The sequence below is a fragment of the Candoia aspera genome, chromosome 8 (genome assembly GCF_035149785.1).
Source record: "Candoia aspera isolate rCanAsp1 chromosome 8, rCanAsp1.hap2, whole genome shotgun sequence".
Taxonomy (NCBI): Eukaryota; Metazoa; Chordata; class Lepidosauria; order Squamata; family Boidae; genus Candoia; species Candoia aspera.
Window position 1 is genome coordinate 31,612,447 of NC_086160.1, and position 19,949 is coordinate 31,632,395.

Genomic DNA, 19,949 nt, shown 5'->3' on the forward strand with positions numbered 1-19,949 from the left:
TATATAAATCAGTACGTTGGTGTAAGAATAGGTTGCAAAACATTCATTGTTTGGGAAGCAAAATGACATTTTCCTAAATTGTATTTGTGTTGTTGCTGTGAAAATAAAGTTTTTATTTTCTGTTTAGACAGAGTTTGAGGTTTAAGTCTAATGTTATTATGCTAATTAGCTTGCTAGAAAGCTTGTAGGTGCTTCCTAAAACTGACAAGCAACAGTGGAAAGCTACTAAAATATGTGATATAGAAAATAGGGCTGGCATTGCTTCAAAGCGAATGAGAACGCAAACCCAGCCTCGGTCTGCAGCATCTTACAGCAGCTATGCCGCAACATCCCTGGAAAAGGCACAGCTGCTTTGTGGTGTTGCAAGCAAATGGTACATTTGAGCTTCCACTCATCCTGAAACACTTTTGGGAAACTAAATCTAAAGCGCTGCAGAGCCCTAACAAGAAACAACATAGTAGAGATTTGTTCATTTTATTTTGACAAAATGAGCTCCACCATTTAGGCTGATCCTGCTATTCTCTCTGAGCTAGTTTACACTGAAAAGCAGGTAGCTCCCCTACAGTGCTGGTGCCAATTTAAACTACCATGGACATCTGGAAATTCCTTCATTTCAGAGGAAGCACCGTTACAATACAAACTATCATGTTTAGCATTGGCTGAATTCATGATGGGTGACCAGGAAATAAATTCCACTGAACCTAGAGAAATTACTTCTCATAGAAAATATGTTTAAGTTTTTGGCTTTTAACAGTATATCAAATATCTTGAATTTCCCATCCATATTAAAAGAAGCAGTGGGTGAAACAGTTTTGGGAGGAACTTTTTCTTCTTCATACAAAGAATACTGAAGCTTTCTCACAAAGGCCATGTCTACTTAATGCATACAGTTACTGAGAAACAGGATAACACAAACAATATAGTGCAAGCACAAGAAACCAGTAATATCCACTTACTATATGACAACTGTTTATCCATCCAGAATTTTTAATCTGATTATCAAGTTACTTAGGAACATTAATGAACACAACAAGAGAAAGGCTGTACTATTTTTTCTTAAGAATGATGGGAGCCATTTCCATATGAGTCGGTAATACCCAAGTACTTGTGATTCTTATTTTACAGTATATGGCTCTTCCACAGAGAAAAACTTGAATTGTTACATACAACACTAAATTCTTATCACATATATTTTCAGTGCCATTATGAGATATTTTTTTAAAAAATCTAAATAGGTTTTCCTGTATGGACAAATATTTGTGGCAGTTGTTGCAAGTGACTGCTAATTATTATAGCTTTTTAATGTACTCAACCTGCATATTTAGGATAGTAAGTGAAACACTCAAATTCATAGTCACGTTAGGAAAGGGAAACAGTCTTGTGGATATTTGCCCTTAAAGTTGAATATGTAGGATAGCAAAATGACATAAAAGGTTCTAGCAATTTGCTTTTATGGAGAATAGGTATTATTGGTATTAAAAAAAATTACTCAGAACCCCCCCCCCCCCCAAGTTACATATTATGAGCTACACAAAATCTAAAATGTAGGGACTTTTCACAATACATTACACTAAATTAACACATAGTAGATTAAAAGATGTGAATTCAGAACTTCAGCTTAAAAATTTAAAGTTTCTGACATCATCTTCCACCATTCCATTAGCTCTTCCTTTTCTTCTTCTTTTCTTTCAGACAATGACTCCAAGTCAAAATCAACCTAGGCAAGAGAAAGCAAACATGAATTTTGAATATTCTTAATTTGTAGGTGAAATAACTGAATTTAATATCTGAAACTGTTTATGTTCTAGACTGCCCACTTCCCAACTAATGATTCACAGCATTGTTTCAAATCACCCAGCCATCACAGAGACAATATATATTGCTACAATGATGACAGGATGATTCTAGAAGATCTGCCTTAGAGTAGATCGACTGAAATTAATGAGAATCATAAGTAACTTAATTCTGACTTATTTCAATGACTCTGCATTAAGTGGATATCCTCCTGAAAAAGCATTCCAATGAAATATCTAAGACTACAATCATATGAACCCTTTGCTAAGAAACAGTGGGCAATGCTTCTGAGCAAGTGTATATGGTTCTGCTGCAAGTATATTTTTGCATATGCTATCAATTTTTTTTTTTAAAATTCCCCTACCTGTACCACCAAAGGGTCTTTCTGATTAAATCATACTGAATTTGACCTCCCATGAACATCTTACACTAGGGCATGAATAGTTGTGGGCTGAGGGCTACAGGAGGTGGTGTAGCTCTACAATAGGTGGCAGTGGGGCTTTTCTTTCTGTGTCTAGGGTTTATTTTAGCAAAATCAGGGGAATTTAGAGAAAGGTTTCCAATGCTTCTAGCTAACCACCTTTTAAGATGGGAATGACCTATGGATCTTCTATAATGAAAACACCAAGCTATATAAAAACTAAGCTCTTCTAGACAAGACATGTTTCCATTTAGATCACATACAGTGGTACTTAAAAGTTTGTGAACCTTTTTGAATTTTCAGTATTTCTGCATAAATATGACCTAAAGCATGATCTGTTCTCCACACAAGTCCTAAAACTAGATAAAGTGAACCCAATTAAACAAATGACTCAAAAACATTATACTTGTTCATTTATTCATTGAGGAAAATATTCCAAAGCTACATATTGGTGTGTGGCAAAAGTATATGAACCTTTGCTTTCAGTAATTGGTGTGCCCCCCTTGGGCATAATAACTGCAACTCAACTTTTCTGAAAACAGTCGAGCAGTTCTGCACATCCACTTGGAGGAATTTTCGCCCACTCCTCCTTACAAAACAGCTTCAACTCAGGGATGTTGGTGGGCTTCCTTGCATGAATTGCCCACTTCGGGTGCTTCCACAACATTTCTGTAGTATTAAGGTCAGGACTTTATCTAGTTTTAGGACTTGTGAGGAGAAGAGATCACACTTCAGATCATATTTATGCAGAAATATTTAAAATTCAAATGGGTTCACAAACGTTTAAGCACCACTGGACATGATCTGAAGGACTGAATTAATTTTATAATTAATTTGCTATCTATGGACATAATATGGATCTTTCTTTCACTCTCTTTTGATTAGACTTGTTTCTTCTTCTTTTGTCACATTTGCTTTACCTTAATCACTGTAATATAACAAAGCAAGGGTTTTTTTTGTTCATTGTAAAACCACCATTCATCTTTTTTCTTTGTTGTATTTCTTCGTTTGTTTGCCTTTCTCTCTCTCTCTCTCTCTCTCTTTCTATCTCCCTCTGACCGATTTTCAGCTTCCACATAAGAAATACTGGAAGTATTTCACAGTGCCAGTGAGATTTTATGTATTACATAAAACATGAAAAACCAACATCAAGATATGAATGGGCATTATAAATTAAATAAAAAAATGGTACCACTTACCCTAATGGCAGGACTGAAGGGAACAGCCACTTTTTTAGTGATCGCTAGATAGCCAGGTGCTGAGGCTGTCACTTTATAATTTCCAGGTACCAATAGCCTCCAATAATCACCATCCTTTGCTGAGGAAAAAGGAATATGCCACTATTTTTGAACTTTTAGGAATATGCTTAAGTAGCCTTCAGACATGTTTGATCTCATTTGTTTTTTAATTAGAATCTCAAGATCCATCAACTGGAGCCAGGTGCAAAATACGAGGGTGATTTTGGAAGGGGGAAAAAGCATGTTCATTATTGAATAATCTCTTAGTGGAACCCACTATATTTTCGTTCTTCCCATCTTAAAGCATAAAAACATAAAACCTTGCATTATTTAAAGGTTAAGAAATTCATGAACTCTAATTATTTTAAGATATTTCCTGTTTTTCAGTACTTGCTAATAACATTAAGCCTACAAATTGAAGCTTTATGTGTGAGTGTCTACACATATATAATAGGTGTTTGTGTGTGTGTATACAAACATGCATACATGCACGCACACACACACACGCACACTTCTCAATATTATTTTGTGACTACCACTCTTAAAGGTGAAACTGCTCACATTAATTTTTTTTGTTAATGAAAGGTAAGTAACTACAGTTACCTTGGCACCTTTAATACAAACGATTAACCTTTTCATGTCTTTATTAAATATATTAAACACATGCATTAGATTGAACTGAATACCAAGTATCAAATTGGACTGATTTGAGATGTCCATATTGAAGATGAAATTTAAATGTGCACATGATGTTGAGATTCAGAATATTGATATATTTCTCTCTTCTGTAAATAGAACAGCTGGATTAAGAATTTGATGTTAAGAGGAAGGATTGCAATTTTGCAACTGTCAATTTTAATACGGCAGGTCTGATTGGCTGAGAGAGGGCAACTTTACCTGAATTCATCCAGTTCTGCAATGAAATTTAAAAAGTTATTTTCAGTTTCTTTTATATAGGAGTTCAGCACCAACATTGGCCAATATTTGACAGGCATCATACTGTACCTTTATAAGAAGCCACTAATCCAGCAAATTTTGTCCATAAAAATAGTTTTAGTAATTGTTGCCTTCCAATTGTCTCAATGTGTTACGTATGAATACTTACCCGATGTAATATCATGGTTTATCCCTTCCACAGAAATTGTGGCATTAGCAATGGGATTGCCCTGAAGATCTCTAATAAATCCTTTTATTCCTCGATGTATCTTAAAAATAAAACACAAAAAGTCTCAATATTTCTCTTTCTAAATAGTATAGTTACAAAAGGAAAAGACCCAGAACAATTCACTACAATTAGTTTCCTATTAAATTTAGTAGATTCAATCTCAGAAAAAATGTCATCTGGGCAATCACATTTCAGTACAGGTAGTCCTTGCTTAATGACGGTAACTGGGACCAGAATTTCTGTCACAAATTTCTACAAAATTTCTGAATCCACAAGACCTTCCAAGAAACTAGACTCAAAATTTATTGGCCCTTTCCCAGAGACTAGGCAAATAAACCCAGTAGCATTTCGTTTGCAATTGCCAGCATCAGTGAAGGTTCACCCTGTATCCCATCAGTTTTTGCTTGTGAAAGAGGCACCCCCCTGCACTCTGCATTCACAGACAGCGCCCCCACTTACGGGTAAACAGGGAGGAAGAGTACGAGGTAGAAGCAGTACTAGACTATAGATGCAGAGTGAAGCAGGTTGAGTACTTGATACACTGGAAAGGCTACAAAGAGTTGGAGAGGTCATGGGAGGCAGCGACAGACATGCATGTGCTGCAATTGGTGACTGCTTTGATGACTAATATCCTAACAACCCCATCCTCGGCAACTACCAGCCTCACAGGAGTCTGGCACTGACCAAGACACGCAGGAAGAGTTTTTCTATGGGGTTGAGGTGCCTCGGGGATAGCAAGAGACACAGTAGGGGGCATGAGAAATGACCCAGTTCCTCCCACATCAGGCTTATAGGACATGGGGGGGGGGGGAGATCAATAGATTCTCAAAGGAGGGGTGGCTACCACCTCTACAGGTGCAGCTGATTTATGGGACGCCTCATGTGATCTTGCGGAGTTACCAGCAGAAGAGGGGAGCAACATAGCCACATTTTGTTCTCACAGCCCACAATCAGTTTCCCCTGGGAATTTGGGAGGGAGGGATAAGTCTGAAGGGGAAGATGATATAATAATATGTGGGAAAGACCTTGGGAGACAGGGTGAAGAAATGCTGCCTAGGGAATGGTCAGATAAGAAACAGCATAGCCTGCAGCTGCAGAGTGGACAGGGTAAGAGGCTCAGAAGAGACCCTCCCTAGTTTCTCAGGCTGTAAAGGAGATGGCAGGAGGATTGTTCTTTCAGACTTGCAAGATTCTGTTAATGTAGCTTTACAGTAAAATAGAATTAGCTTATCTGGTTGTGTTTCCTGTCTGGTCTACCTGGTAAGGTTAACAAGATGTTGCATCTGCATGTGTCTGTATGTGTGCACTGGAAAGCATATGGGCTACATACAACAATTCTAGAGCATGTGACCAGGACAATGGTTAGGTTAAAGCAGTCACCAAATTTCAAGTTGCTGCTCAACTGCCTCTTCTATAGAAGTGCATTGGGAAAATTTTCTTCTCCACCACTTTCAGTATGATGCCCATTTTTAATCTCCATCTTTCTTTGGGCAGCTTCTCCTGCCACACCAAATTTGGTCCTGCTCTTTTTCAGAAAGATATCATGCTGGCAAACAAAAAGGCTTTACCCAATTAAAAGAATAAAAATTCCAGACATTAGTTAAATACAATTTAGGACAAAAGGATCTTAATATAGTTACATAAAATTACATGTAGATAGTTTGTCTACAGGTACAACCTGAAGAAATATGTTTCCTGTGCTGATTGGTCCCTCATGAATATTCCAACTGTAGAACAATGATGAAAGCAAGGTATATTAAAAAGAAACAGACAACCATCCCAGAGAGGTGGTTATTTGGTGCCATGAATTGAGAGGGCACGCTCCCAGGAAGAGTCACCTTGGGTTACAGAATGCATCTGGTCACTAAGAGCAATTTAGGAGGAGAAAAATGGCAACTATCTGTAAGAGTCAGCTAGTTCTTAGAGCTAGATAAAGTAAACTACTCCATATGTGATTTATACATGCAGCTAGTGCGATCTGTGTGATCACAGTATATGTAGAACATCCTATATGAAGATCTCTATTTATTCTGTGTTTGTCTTCACAGGATACCTGCTTGGTCGCAAGCCAGGTGCTCTGTACTGTCCAAAACAATATCTGGTGAAGGCTACCAGAATTTGAAATAAGCTGCAGTGGATGAATTTACCAATTACAACTTGATACACAATGAATATTTACCTACTTTATTTGTATACTCCCCATATGATTGATGCTACTAATGTTTACTATTTATTTTACCTTTCTGAAGCACAGTTTTGGAATGTGCCTGTGAAAACTGAAGGCAATGTTTAAATGAAAGATAAAGTAATTTCATATGGGCATGATTACTCTGTTGGACAAAGGAAGCACTCTGTCTTTCTGCAACTCAGCAGAGCCACGTGTTAGTTGTTCCTACTGCAATATATGGAATAGCTCAATTGGAAATACTGAACACACATTGGTAGCATTTAGATTTAGCAGGACACAAGTTCCTGTTAAATGAAAGAGTTGTGTTAAACTTAAGACTCTAATATCTACTCTTCCTGTTTCATTCTCTTCTGTGATTCAAGATTCTTGAAGCTTCTAGTTATGTTTTGAAGCAAAAGATGTTCTATTATGTCCTGTTCTGGAAAAACATGACTTCTTCAAACTTGAGTTACAGAATAACTCAGGATAAGAAAAGGTAGTTTGGTCTGAGCTTGTCACCAACCACAGTCTCCATTATGTCTGAACTAGACCACTTATATACAGGGAATCTCAAAAGGAAAATATTTTTAGTAGCTGAAAAAAGATACCCACTATACAAACCCCTGTGAACACATGCTAGTCTGTAAATTTATATAAGTAGATAGCATTTATGAATTCTGAAAGGCTAACCATATGTAATACACCAAATTCTTCATAGTTAAGTGTAGTCCCTTGTAGCAAAAGTGAGGCGTTTTTGTTTCCAACATACATAAAATTAAACTGAACAGATGTTCTTCACTACTTAGTCACTGAGAATATTTTATTTGGCAAACTTTGGCAGTTTTTCCAATTGCATCATAGTACCACACAATCAGCTGCCAATTTCAGAATTCTCCTAGGTTTGGGATTCAACTACATAATGTAACAAATCTTCTGATATGAGCTTTTTTTCCAAAGTAGAAACTGAAGTCAGATACAAATAAATGGTTCAAAATTATGTCTGTGAATCCTGATTCCAACCTTTAATTTATTCCCACTTCAAATCAACCCCAATTATGTATCATTATAGCCATATAGGGAAAATGCTAACACTTGCTTCTCTCCTACCGTATTTATTTCAAAAACAAATCCATTGAGCTTAATGGGACCTACTTTTTGTGTAAACATGTATCATACTGAGCTGTTTACTGTGCTTTTTGGCAGTACTTTAAATCTCAACATAAGGGGTGCAATTGAGCACAGTAATATTATTGTGCAGATGCAACACTGAGTAGTTGCCCTTTGCCACTGAAAAAAAAGGTTGGTTGGTTGGTTGGTTTTACTACAAGAACAGGAAACCCATAGTGCTCATCTCCAAGTCCTCTTTATTCAGACTCCAGTGTCCTGTCTGAACTTGATTTCTGAAAACTGACAGTGGTTTCTTGACATTTTGTCATGGCTCAGGATTCAGGCGACTCCAAATCTGAAGAAGCTACTCCAGCTGAACCAGTGGAATATCGATCTTAGGAGACACCAAGCCAGGAATCACCCAAGACTGATCAAACACAGGCATCATCAGAGCTGCTGGAACAGTCAGATGCTGAGGTAAGGCCTCCAAACCCTCAGACTCAGTGAGTAGAGTGGAAAGCAAAGCTAAGATGCTCAGTGAGGCTCCTTGCCAAGCAAGGGAGTGACTGTCTTAATTAGATGACAGCTGGCTGCAGCCTGATTTAGAGGCAGTCCTGACCAATGTTTTTCTGGTGGAAATAATAATCCAATTTCATGTCTGACATATTGTTCCTGTGTATTCTGCTCCTACAAGAAACCCTGAAGCTCTGACTTGTGGACTGGGTGATGAACCAGGCTTGGCTCTCTGAACCTTGGATTAGATTGTGACTTCTCTTCTGCATATTCCTGTTAAAGCAAAACTACTCAGGCAAGCTTTGTTTCCAAAATACCCTGTTTGATTTATGTTCCTTTGCTTATCTGCTGTTCATCTATTCAGCCTTAAGTAAACTGCTGCCATCACCTAGCAACTGCACGCTTATGAGTTCAAACCTGAAACAGGACGCATTTGGAGGAGTGAAGCTGCAATAAAGGTCCAGAATTAGTCCCACCTCATTGTAATGCAGCCTGACCCACTTTGTGGCTCTAAGATCACCCAAAACTAAGTATGACACTTGTCCATCAATAGATGTCCTAGCCCTGCTCTCTAGGAAAAGTTTACCTGCTCAATGTAACTGATAAGTGAATTTTTGTTGTCTTCCCAATAGGTTTTCAGAGTTTCTTCAGGAGGGAATTTTTCACAGCTAAGCTCCACGGTGATTTCAAAGCAATTGCTGCTGAGGTAGTTGAAGTCCTGCATACCTATGTAATTAGCATATACAAAAGTTGACATTTAATAAGCAGTGTGCTCTAAAGCATATTAAAGTTAAGTGGAAATAATTAGCTGGAATCAATTGGGATAAATAGATGTGTGCTGTAGAAAATTCAAAAACAATATTGAATAATATATGTATACTCTCCTTCTATTTACAAAACCTTCAGGGCAGGTAGTAAGTTCTTGGATCAAGGCTCAAGTGTAATATAATGAAATTCATACGGTAAATTGATTTGCAGTCACAGCTGTATGTAATGATTATACCACATCTAATATTAGATTTGGTCTATATATTTTCATCATGGGAGACTGGAATGCTAAGGTAGGCAGTCAAATGACACCTGGAATTACAGGTAAGCATGGCCTGGGTGAACAAAACGAAGCAGGACATAGGCTGGTAGAATTTTGCCAAGACAACTCAATGTGCATAACAAACACTCTCTTCCAGCAACCTAAGAGACGGCTTTATACATGGACTTCCTCAGATGGACAACACCGAAACCAGATTGACTACATCCTTTGCAGCCAAAGGTGGCGGACATCTATACAGTCGGTAAAAACAAGACCTGGAGCTGACTGTAGTTCAGATCACGAACTTCTTCTTGCACAATTTAGGATCAGACTAAAGAGATTAGGGAAGACCCACAGATCAGCTAGATATGAGCTCACTAATATTCCTAAGGAATATGCAGTGGAGGTGAAGAATCGATTTAAGGGACTAGACTTAGTAGATAGGATCCCAGAAGAACTATGGACAGAAGTCCGCAACATTGTCCAAGAGGCGGCAACAAAATACATCCCAAAGAAAGAGAAAACCAAGAAGGCAAAATGGCTGTCTGCTGAGACACTAGAAGTAGCCCAAGAAAGAAGGAAAGCAAAAGGCAACAGTGATAGGGGGAGATATGCCCAATTAAATGCAAAATTCCAGAGGTTAGCCAGAAGAGATAAGGAATTATTTTTAAACAAGCAATGCGCGGAAGTGGAAGAAGACAATAGAATAGGAAGGACAAGAGACCTCTTCCAGAAAATTAGAAACATTGGAGGTAAATTCCAGGCCAAAATGGGTATGATCAAAAACAAAGATGGCAAGGACCTAACAGAAGAAGAAGAGATCAAGAAAAGGTGGCAAGAATATACGGAAGACCTGTATAGGAAGGATAACAATATCGGGGATAGCTTTGACGGTGTGGTCAGTGAGCTAGAGCCAGACATCCTGAAGAGTGAGGTTGAATGGGCCTTAAGAAGCATTGCTAATAACAAGGCAGCAGGAGACGACAGCATCCCAGCTGAACTGTTCAAAATCTTGCAAGATGATGCTGTCAAGGTAATGCATGCTATATGCCAGCAAATTTGGAAAACACAAGAATAGCCATCAGATTGGAAAAAATCAACTTATATCCCCATACCAAAAAAGGGAAACACTAAAGAATGTTCAAACTATCGAACAGTGGCACTCATTTCACATGCCAGTAAGGTAATGCTCAAGATCCTGCAAGGTAGACTTCAGCAATTCATGGAGCGAGAATTGCCAGATGTACAAGCTGGGTTTAGAAAAGGCAGAGGAACTAGGGACCAAATTGCCAATATCCGCTGGATAATGGAAAAAGCCAAGGAGTTTCAGAAAAACATCTATTTCTGTTTTATTGACTATTCTAAAGCCTTTGACTGTGTGGACCATAACAAATTGTGGCAAGTTCTTAGTGGTATGGGGATACCAAGTGATCTTGTATGCCTCCTGAAGAATCTGTATAACGACCAAGTCGCAACAGTAAGAACAGACCATGGAACAACGGACTGGTTTAAGATTGGGAAAGGAGTACGGCAGGGCTGTATACTCTCACCCTACCTATTCAACTTGTATGCAGAACACATCATGCGACAAGCTGGGCTTGAGGAATTCAAGGCTGGAGTTAAAATTGCTGGAAGAAACATTAACAATCTCAGATATGCAGATGATACCACTTTGATGGCTGAAAGCGAAGAGGAACTGAGGAGCCTTATGATGAAGGTGAAAGAAGAAAGTGCAAGAGCTGGCTTGCAGCTAAACCTCAAAAAAACCAAGATTATGGCAACCAGCTTGATTGATAACTGGCAAATAGAGGGAGAAAATGTAGAGGCAGTGAAAGACTTTGTATTTCTAGGTGCAAAGATTACTGCAGATGCTGACTGCAGTCAGGAAATCAGAAGACACTTAATCCTTGGGAGAAGAGCAATGACAAATCTCGATAAAATAATTAAGAGCAGAGACATCACACTGACAACAAAGGCCCGCATAGTTAAAGCAATGGTGTTCTCCATAGTAACATATTGCTGCGAGAGCTGGACCATAAGGAAGGCTGAGAGAAGGAAGATTGATGCTTTTGAACTGTGGTGTTGGAGGAAAATTCTGAGAGTGCCTTGGACTGCAAGAAGATCAAACCAGTCCATCCTCCAGGAAATCAAGCCAGACTGCTCACTTGAGGGAATGATATTAAAGGCAAAACTGAAATATTTTGGCCACATAATGAGAAGACAGGACACCCTGGAGAAGATGTGATGCTAGGGAGAATGGAGGGCAAAAGGAAGAGGGGCCGACCAAGGGCAAGGTGGATGGATGATATTCTAGAGGTGATGGACTTGTCCTTGGGGGAGCTGGGGGTGTTGACAACTGACAGGAAGCTCTGGCGTGGGCTGGTCCATGAGGTCACGAAGAGTCGGAAGTGACTAAACGAATAAACAACAACAAACTATATATTTTGCTGGGGTACCTTTGGCTTTGACAGTCCTACTTAAGAGTCAAAGAATTTCCAGGTGTTAATTGTTTCCAAATAAAATGAGTTAATGACAAATAATAACATAATGACCAATGAAGCCTTGAAAACTAAGGATTATGAAATGGATTTTTTAAAAAGTAGTGCAATTTCAATAAACACATTATAGCAGTACTAATTATGAGGTGGAGACCTACCCATGATGAAGCCAGTATTATATCTTTTACAACATAGTAATTGTTTACACGTGGATAAGTCAACATCAATCAGAAGCACATTCTAAACAATTTAAGCAAAAAAAGGAGGGGGCATAATGAATAAATAAGAACAGAGTTTTCTTGATCCTCTTCTGGATAGCTGCTAATTCTTTATTGCATTAGAAACTACATGTACAAAATAGCCTCGGTATGTGATTTCCAAAGATGGTTTAGAATGCCTATCATATTCTCTGAAGATTACCTGATTGTTAAAGTACAAGTACAGATATAAAGATAGCTGTTTATCATCAGAATAGAAATCAGGGAAGGAAGAAAGTGGGCCTGAATGTATTCCCCACCAACCAAGAATAGTTATGTCAAAACTGACAGGTATGTATAATAATCTCTTGATTTCAACTCTAATATTTTTGAAATAATAAATCTTAACATCTTCCGTTTTCCTGAATATAAATGGGTTCCAGTGAACTAAAAGAGTGATTTTTTGCTTCATGTACAGGACAAACTAACATGAGTTATGTCTCGTTTTCTACATATTACACTGCTTACATCAGTTAACAACTCATGCCAGGAAGCATTAATTTATAGAGCCAGCAACCATTTTATATCATTGGAACAATTTGTTATAGGAAGGGGGAAAAAAACATGCACTAAGATAATAGATTCATCCATTCCAGTAAGGTCCATGGTATCTTAAAAACAGCTGTATTTAATGAATAAGTTCATAAAACTTATGAAACAATAATTTTTGCTTTATAATATGAAAAGGACTGCTTTTACAATAAGTACTGTACAACACTGAACAAGGAATTAGTGTCATATTTTGCTTTTTTAAAAAGCTAAGAAAATGAGAAACTAGCAATGTAATTTAGTACAAATATTGTTTGCATAAATATTAATATTTCTTTTGTATAGTAATTAGACTTCTGATTCCATAAATGTGCCACATTTTCATGTGCAGGCTAGTCTTCGTTACCCACAGTAAATATACATTCTTAATGCTGATTAGGGACCAAATTTTATGCATTTAATTAAAATGAGTTTTAATATGAACTGAAAACTTTAATAGCTTTGAAGTTTTCAGTTCATATAAAACCCTCATCTCATTAGGCTGCCTAATTCTTGCTGACTTTAATGAGACTTAAGCAGTCAGATAGTCATCCCTGGACAAACAATTTGATTTATCTTCAAGATGCTATTTCTATACTACCAGGAGATTAGAGCCTTTTAATTCTGCATATAGTTTTTTGGGAACATGAGAATAACAATATTATTTGTATTTAAAGAAATACAGAATTATCCAGCATAGACTATTTATTCATCAACAATGGCAGTTAACCAGGCACAAATCAGCCTGTTCTCCTATGCCTGGTTAAGTAAAAGTGTCAGCAAATATAAGGAGAATAGTTGCACTTCCTGGCATTTGTTCTTCTGCTTAACTATTTTAGGATACAGAAAACCTGCCCTCAGTCATATCTAGCTACTCTTTCCAATATTATATTTTCCAATTTTATGTATTTATATTTTATATATTTGCTACACTATTCTCTTCTATTGTAATTTGCCTTACCTCCTATCCATATTTGCCCTACATTGCATATTAACATTATATTGTGGCAGAAGTGATCTTTTCACATGTTTTGACATCTATATCATCACTCAGACTACTTTAATGGATGAAAGAAATAGCACTGCAGACAACAGGTACAGGGAAGTGGACAGTACAATTTGCATTGACTGCCAGTGCCTTTATCACTTGAGGCTCACTTCTCCATCATTTTTTTAAAAAAATATGCCCTTTAGAAAACATATTCATCATGTTGAGCTGTGCAAATATTACATTGGAACAATAACACTAACGGACATGTAAAGTCATCTCAGTCAGCACTATATAAGCATGGCTTTCTGGTTAGAAACACAAAATGTGAGGACATTTAAGAACAATAATGAACATTGCTGACTAGCTAACAGCTCCCCATCAAAGCTGGTCAACAATGTGTCTTCACACTAAGGCCTCCAGTTAGTCGGCAGCTGTTTGTATACTGCTGACTGAAACACCACTACCTCCATTGATGCCTGCTGAAGTTCATTATGAAGGGCAAGCTTTGCCTCTTCATTAGATCATCCTGCAACACATTAGGGAACAGCCTGTAAATCCTCCTGGCAATGACTATATGAGTTCTATGCCATGTGCAGCATTCAATACATTATTTGCACTATAAAAATGTGCACTAATTATAGTCAGATTTGCATTAGTATCTGCTGCTGTTTCTACTTTCAGCCATACTCTGACATACTGTAAGACTATAATGTTGTATTTCATCAACACAAACCTCCTGGAACACTATACCAAGCACCACCATTAGTTGTCCCATCAATGAAACTGCTGTCATCATCATTCTTGCGACATGGTGGCCTGTTTGGATTTGACATGGCCGGATTAAAGGATGAATAGCTTCGGGCTAAGCTTTGGAAAATAGCATCATCTGGGCAGGAGCTGTATTCATGAGCACTTCCTGAGGGAACAATAGTAAAATATATATTGGAAAATTGGAAGAAAAACAGAGAATGTAAGCCTAGGTCAGTTATCTGAACCTAGATCAATATTCAGGAATATGCAGGACAAGAGCTTCATATGAAGACCACTGGTATTTAATTAAGACAGACACATTGCAAATACATATTCTTCTTAATAAGCTCTTCCAATGACATGAAATAAAACAAAAATAGATTAATAAATAATTTGTGAAAATAATACTAAGCTAAATAAGAGATCGAAAAGCACAAATCTCTAGATTGCAATATAATTTTCCTGCTAAGGATTAGGGCTGTATAGCATTTCAGGTTTGGTCTCCAAGGGGTGCTTTGAAGTCTGTGGGAACACAAAGGTAGTGTCTATCTACAGCATCTTAAAGAGTCATACCTTTCCTGGGGTCACACAGCATAGCCCATAGCACATATAGCACTGCATATTTTCCATTTAGCACACAGGCAACTAAATTAGACTTATATGCATTTATATTTTTTATGGAATAGACAATGTGACTGTAATTCAAGTGCAACACCAGGGAACAAGCAATGGCTCCAGCTCACTTTTAACAGTAGACTCAGATACCAATCTGGGTTTCTTACCACAATGCCTTGGATGGCCTTTTTAAAAGTTCAGGGCTTTTTATGTGAAGGTCCAGTATGGCCATAAGAGTTAACTATAATTTATTTTTGTACCTGTTTTAGGAAAGAGGTTAAAGGGCAAAATAGATGTCTTAGATCTTGGAAAGATTTATGACATATATTACATTCTTTAATAAAATACCCGCCCCTCCTGAAATCTGGCTAATTTTCCTTTTTTCTATGTTTTCTTCTTAGTATTTTCAGGGGCAAAGCAGTATGATAAGCTTCTGCAATGGAAGGAAGAATGGTATATTTTCATCCTCATCCTCACTATTATGCCCCTAAAACACACCCCAGAGTTCTTCTTCCCCTCTTCCACGGGCTCTTTCAGCCTTAAAAAGAAAAAAGTTGCAGTGTTTGGTCAATAGAGGAAATTATAACATACTAAAAGAAAAAAGAAAAGAAAAAGACCCTGCCTCTCTACTCATAAAAAAGAATAATTCAGTTTCTTGTGGATAGTCTACTATAACAGACAAAAAAGAGAGGAAATGTAAAATGTATAAGTTATACAAAAGATAAATTAATTAGAATAAAGGAAACAGTAAAAATTTGATCTGTCCAGTTTGGGAATGTGGTTCTCAGCATGCTATTCAGAACCCAGTGCAGCCATCAAGCTGACCAAAGCTATGCACCCCTGCATTAACTATACGTACCAGTCCGAGTCTCATCATACGGGTAATTTGCCACAAGGTCCCCACCGTGAAGATTGGCTGACAGCACAAAGGGAATATCCATTATCCAGTGAATCACACCTTTTGTCTCTGGTGCAAGCTATGGCAGAAATGTATAAAAAATACTCATTTAACCCTACTACAATATATACTACTCTGTACTAGAGTACTACAATAAGCACTACATATATTTTGTAGTACAGATTAAAACAGCTTCATCAGCCTCCAGAAGTTTGCACTAGGATGCAAAATGGAATAAAAGAGACTTGTTTCACATAGTATGATTTCGAAGTATACCTTTATTGTATAATGTTTTAATTGAGTATATGAATGCAGTGCACAGATTAATTTATTAATTGATCATTAGTGAATGCAAAGATAGGTATGATTTGATACAATATGTATATGATAGAATTCTTCTGCCTTTCCCCCTTTTCTGTATCTAAGCAAAATCTGATATTTACCAGTGACCCAGGTTTCCAGTAAACATCTAAATACTAGCAGGGAAGAGGGACCTGTACAATTTGGAGAGGAATCTTAGGGCTGGAGAGAAGTCTGAAGTGAGTCAGAAACCAGAAACTCAATGCCAAGTTCAGAAAGCAGACTCAGAGGGGGAAAAAAGGCACAGAGAACAAATTACAAGTCAGGTCCAACAAGCAACCAAAATATCAGCAATCATGTAGACCTTGTTTCTTAATTAAGTTTCCCTAACCAAATAAAATGTTCTATATTCTTTTGCATCCAGAAGAGCCAGAGGGTTTGGGTAGAGTCACTCTAGAAGGTTCTTCGTTCAGATTTGCAGTGATCCACCTCCTCACATGGCATAATGGTCAACCTTCTCAACCATTACATAAAAAGATGCAGTGAAATGGCTCACAACATGGGCCAGTGTTAAAAATCTCTGGATGATGGAAAATATCACTCAATTCTTCCTTTTGCCACTTCTCTCCCATCCTAGCATTTCTTACCAGCCATGGTAAATGTCCATCTTGGACTCTAGTTGGGACAAAGCTGTTGTGGGATGGAATAAAGGGAAGAAGAAGGGATCAAAGGAAAGGTAAAACACTCATCTCTTGCTTGCTATTTCCTCTCTTGCACTACTCCCTGGTCTTACTACTGGCAGCTGTAGACCCAACACAGCTGGACAGCACCAAGTTGGGAAAAAACTGATCAATGGCAACACCAATCAATTCTGGTGGTTGTTTCAGATCCCATTTTGTACTAAATAACAGAAGTAGTGAAAACCAAAGGGCAAACCAATCACATTCTTGTTTTTTCTGGTTGACTTCACCAGGTAACATCTTGCTCTACATATGATAATTGGAAGCTGAGACAGAGACTTCTATGGAACTCTTCCTCCCTGTAGATGTGATTTCTGTGGCACGTATTTCATCAGATGCCACAGGGGTCATTATTATGAAGACTTGAATGGTTTTATGTTGCTTGTTATTTCTCATTGCTTTCTTTTGTAGCTCTTCCTGCTTAGTTTTACTTCTAAGTTTAATTATGTCTATTTATCATAAGGTATTCTCGTAATAAAGTAGTCTATAATAATTAATTTTATATGATTCCTTCAAAACTACAAGAGTTGGAATTAGAACTTTGTTCTTTTCAACAATGGGGCAGGAAAGAACAGTTTTGAGTGTAGTTGTTTTTCTGGACTTTTCCCCCATTTTTTCCTATTATTATTGATGTTTTATTATTAACTGTTACATTTAGCTATCTTTTTTCATTTAACAATATAAAATTAATTTTTAAAAAGTTGTTACAGTATTCTACCCCAGTATTTTAGTACACAAAGATTCATTTAGCTTTTCTGTGGGGGAGGTAAGTGAGCCTAGCATATACATTGTAGGGAAGCTCTAGGTCTTGCTTACCAGCCAGTCTCCTTCACATAAATGCCTATTTGAGGTACCACTAATAAAAAATGTTTCCTGCTTTCTAAATATACTTACTCCAGAGAAGATCCCAAGCTGCAAATGCTTGTGTGCCTTTTCCCTGCTTCTCTGCAAATGTTTACCTGGTTTTAGTTTTTACCTTGCTTTTGATGTTATTAAAAACAGGTCTGGCCATTTGCCTGGAGTACCTTACAACCACATTTGGTGAAATCCAATCAGGTATTTACAACAACAGAACCACTTTTGTTAGCATAACAAAGAAGTTTCCTTTTACCAACTCATTCCAATTTTCCACCTTCAAAATCTGTTCCAGAATTGACTCAATGCTCTGGAGCAAGTTTTGGGGGAACATAAGCAGCTGAAAGGGAATATCAAGCCTGTTTGCAAGACATTGGATTTCATCTACAGTCAAAAGGATGTATGTCTTAGAAGGAAAGGCTGGCAGAATTTTCAATTACAAAAAATCAAGGAGGGGGAAGAAAAGGAACTCAGTAAAGGAACACTACTTCTGGAAAAAAAACATACTGTGAAATATTACCCTGATGGATCAGTAACTTCATTCAACTGAGTTATTAACATTTTCAGATACCCATGAACTGATTTAAAAAATAATAATTTGTCTGCTAGAGAGGCCATATAGAACTTTCCAAAAATGACTGAAAAAAAAGAAATGGAAATGGAAATACAATTTATGAGATAATAAGTTGGGCCATGTACTCTTCAAACACTTGCGTGTAGGCAAGACAAAGTTGCTCCTGGGTATTGATAAAGAAATAACAGAGGTCAGATTGTGATTCTTGTAGGTGGTGCTTATCTTACTGTTACTGTATGAAGTACTCAAAAGGAGTCTTTCTTCTAAAGTTTATGTTTAGGGTCTAAACTTTAAAAATTCCCCAAAGGAATGTATCAAATGCCAGCATTTCTGTAGCTTCCTAAACTATCCATGAGAGGACCTTGTGTTTTTCTAAACATGGGCAATCCAGACAGCGTGCCAACCAGGGAAACTGCAGCACAGGAGAATGGTTCATTTATAAATGAGTCCCTTTTAAGATTTTCCGTAGTTTTCCAGTAGTGGAGTGGAGTGCAACTGAACCCCCTTTTCCACATTTCATCAAATGATCACAGTTCTCAAAAATAGACAAAGAAGTTCTTCACTTTTATTTGCATGAAGAACTTTGCAAAAAGTTAAAGGGTTTTCAGCATATTATTGTTACTGTTATTATTCTTATTGGCCACTCACTCCAAAATATGGACTGGACAACTAACAACATCCAATTATACAGTTAAAACACTAAAAACCATAAAACTAAAAACAACCCTAACAATAAAAGCATGATGGAGCCCTCACAAACACACTAACCCCAGCTCTGGGAATAGAGCCAGATCTTAAGGGCCTTCCAGAACCTCAGGGGAGTGGGTGCCATATGTATCTCTGGGGGATGCTATTCCAGAGGGTGGGGGCAGCACTCACTCAAAATATGAAATATTTTGGATGAAATATTTCATACCTTTAAATTTTGGTCCACAGCTTTCTTCAGATTTTTCAGCAAATGATTATTTGGACCACCTCCTCTCTCATTGACATAGACAATTCTATCCAGATCAGGGAAATTTCTATTTAGGTCTATTCCCTGTGCATTACTTCGACCAACAAACCAGTCTTTGAGTTCACCTGGCTAAAGAGAAGAAGGAAATATTGTGAAACAGCATGATCATTTTATTATGAACTGTCATGATGAAATTAGAAAATATGGTCTGCTTAGTTCAATCATGTATTCTCAAGAAAAGTTCAAATGCATGGCACACTGGAAACATATGCTGATTATTTTCAGTCATCAGTACCTCATTCTCACTGACATACCAACTCTGAAGGCTGAGTAATACACACTTATTCATTACTCAATTCTGCCATGCTTGGTGAAGACACACTGAAATAAATGGGATTTAAGTTAATAATGTCCAATTGGTGTCTCACTAATTTCAGTGGCTCTTCTGTATGTATGATCAAGTCTAAATTCCATCCTATGTATTAACATAGCCATCCTATATTTGAATGTGATAGGCAAGTTCAATATGCCTAGCTTCTAATTTAAATGTTTG

The 19,949-nt window shown here is 37.4% G+C and overlaps 1 protein-coding gene across 1 annotated transcript in view; it reads right to left on the reverse strand.

The window, feature by feature from the left end:
• Positions 1–1,474: 1,474 nt before the first annotated feature.
• CPE (carboxypeptidase E) overlaps positions 1,475–19,949 on the reverse strand; it is a 56,015-nt gene continuing 37,540 nt past the window's right edge. Inside the window, exons 3-9 of the mRNA XM_063310097.1 lie at positions 19,358–19,525; positions 15,934–16,051; positions 14,443–14,625; positions 8,992–9,131; positions 4,559–4,658; positions 3,415–3,533; positions 1,475–1,717 (exon numbers count right to left, since the gene is read on the reverse strand). Of these exons, the coding sequence (XP_063166167.1) occupies positions 1,619–1,717; positions 3,415–3,533; positions 4,559–4,658; positions 8,992–9,131; positions 14,443–14,625; positions 15,934–16,051; positions 19,358–19,525 (927 nt within the window). The 3' untranslated portion in view covers positions 1,475–1,618. The remainder of the gene's footprint in view (positions 1,718–3,414; positions 3,534–4,558; positions 4,659–8,991; positions 9,132–14,442; positions 14,626–15,933; positions 16,052–19,357; positions 19,526–19,949) is intronic.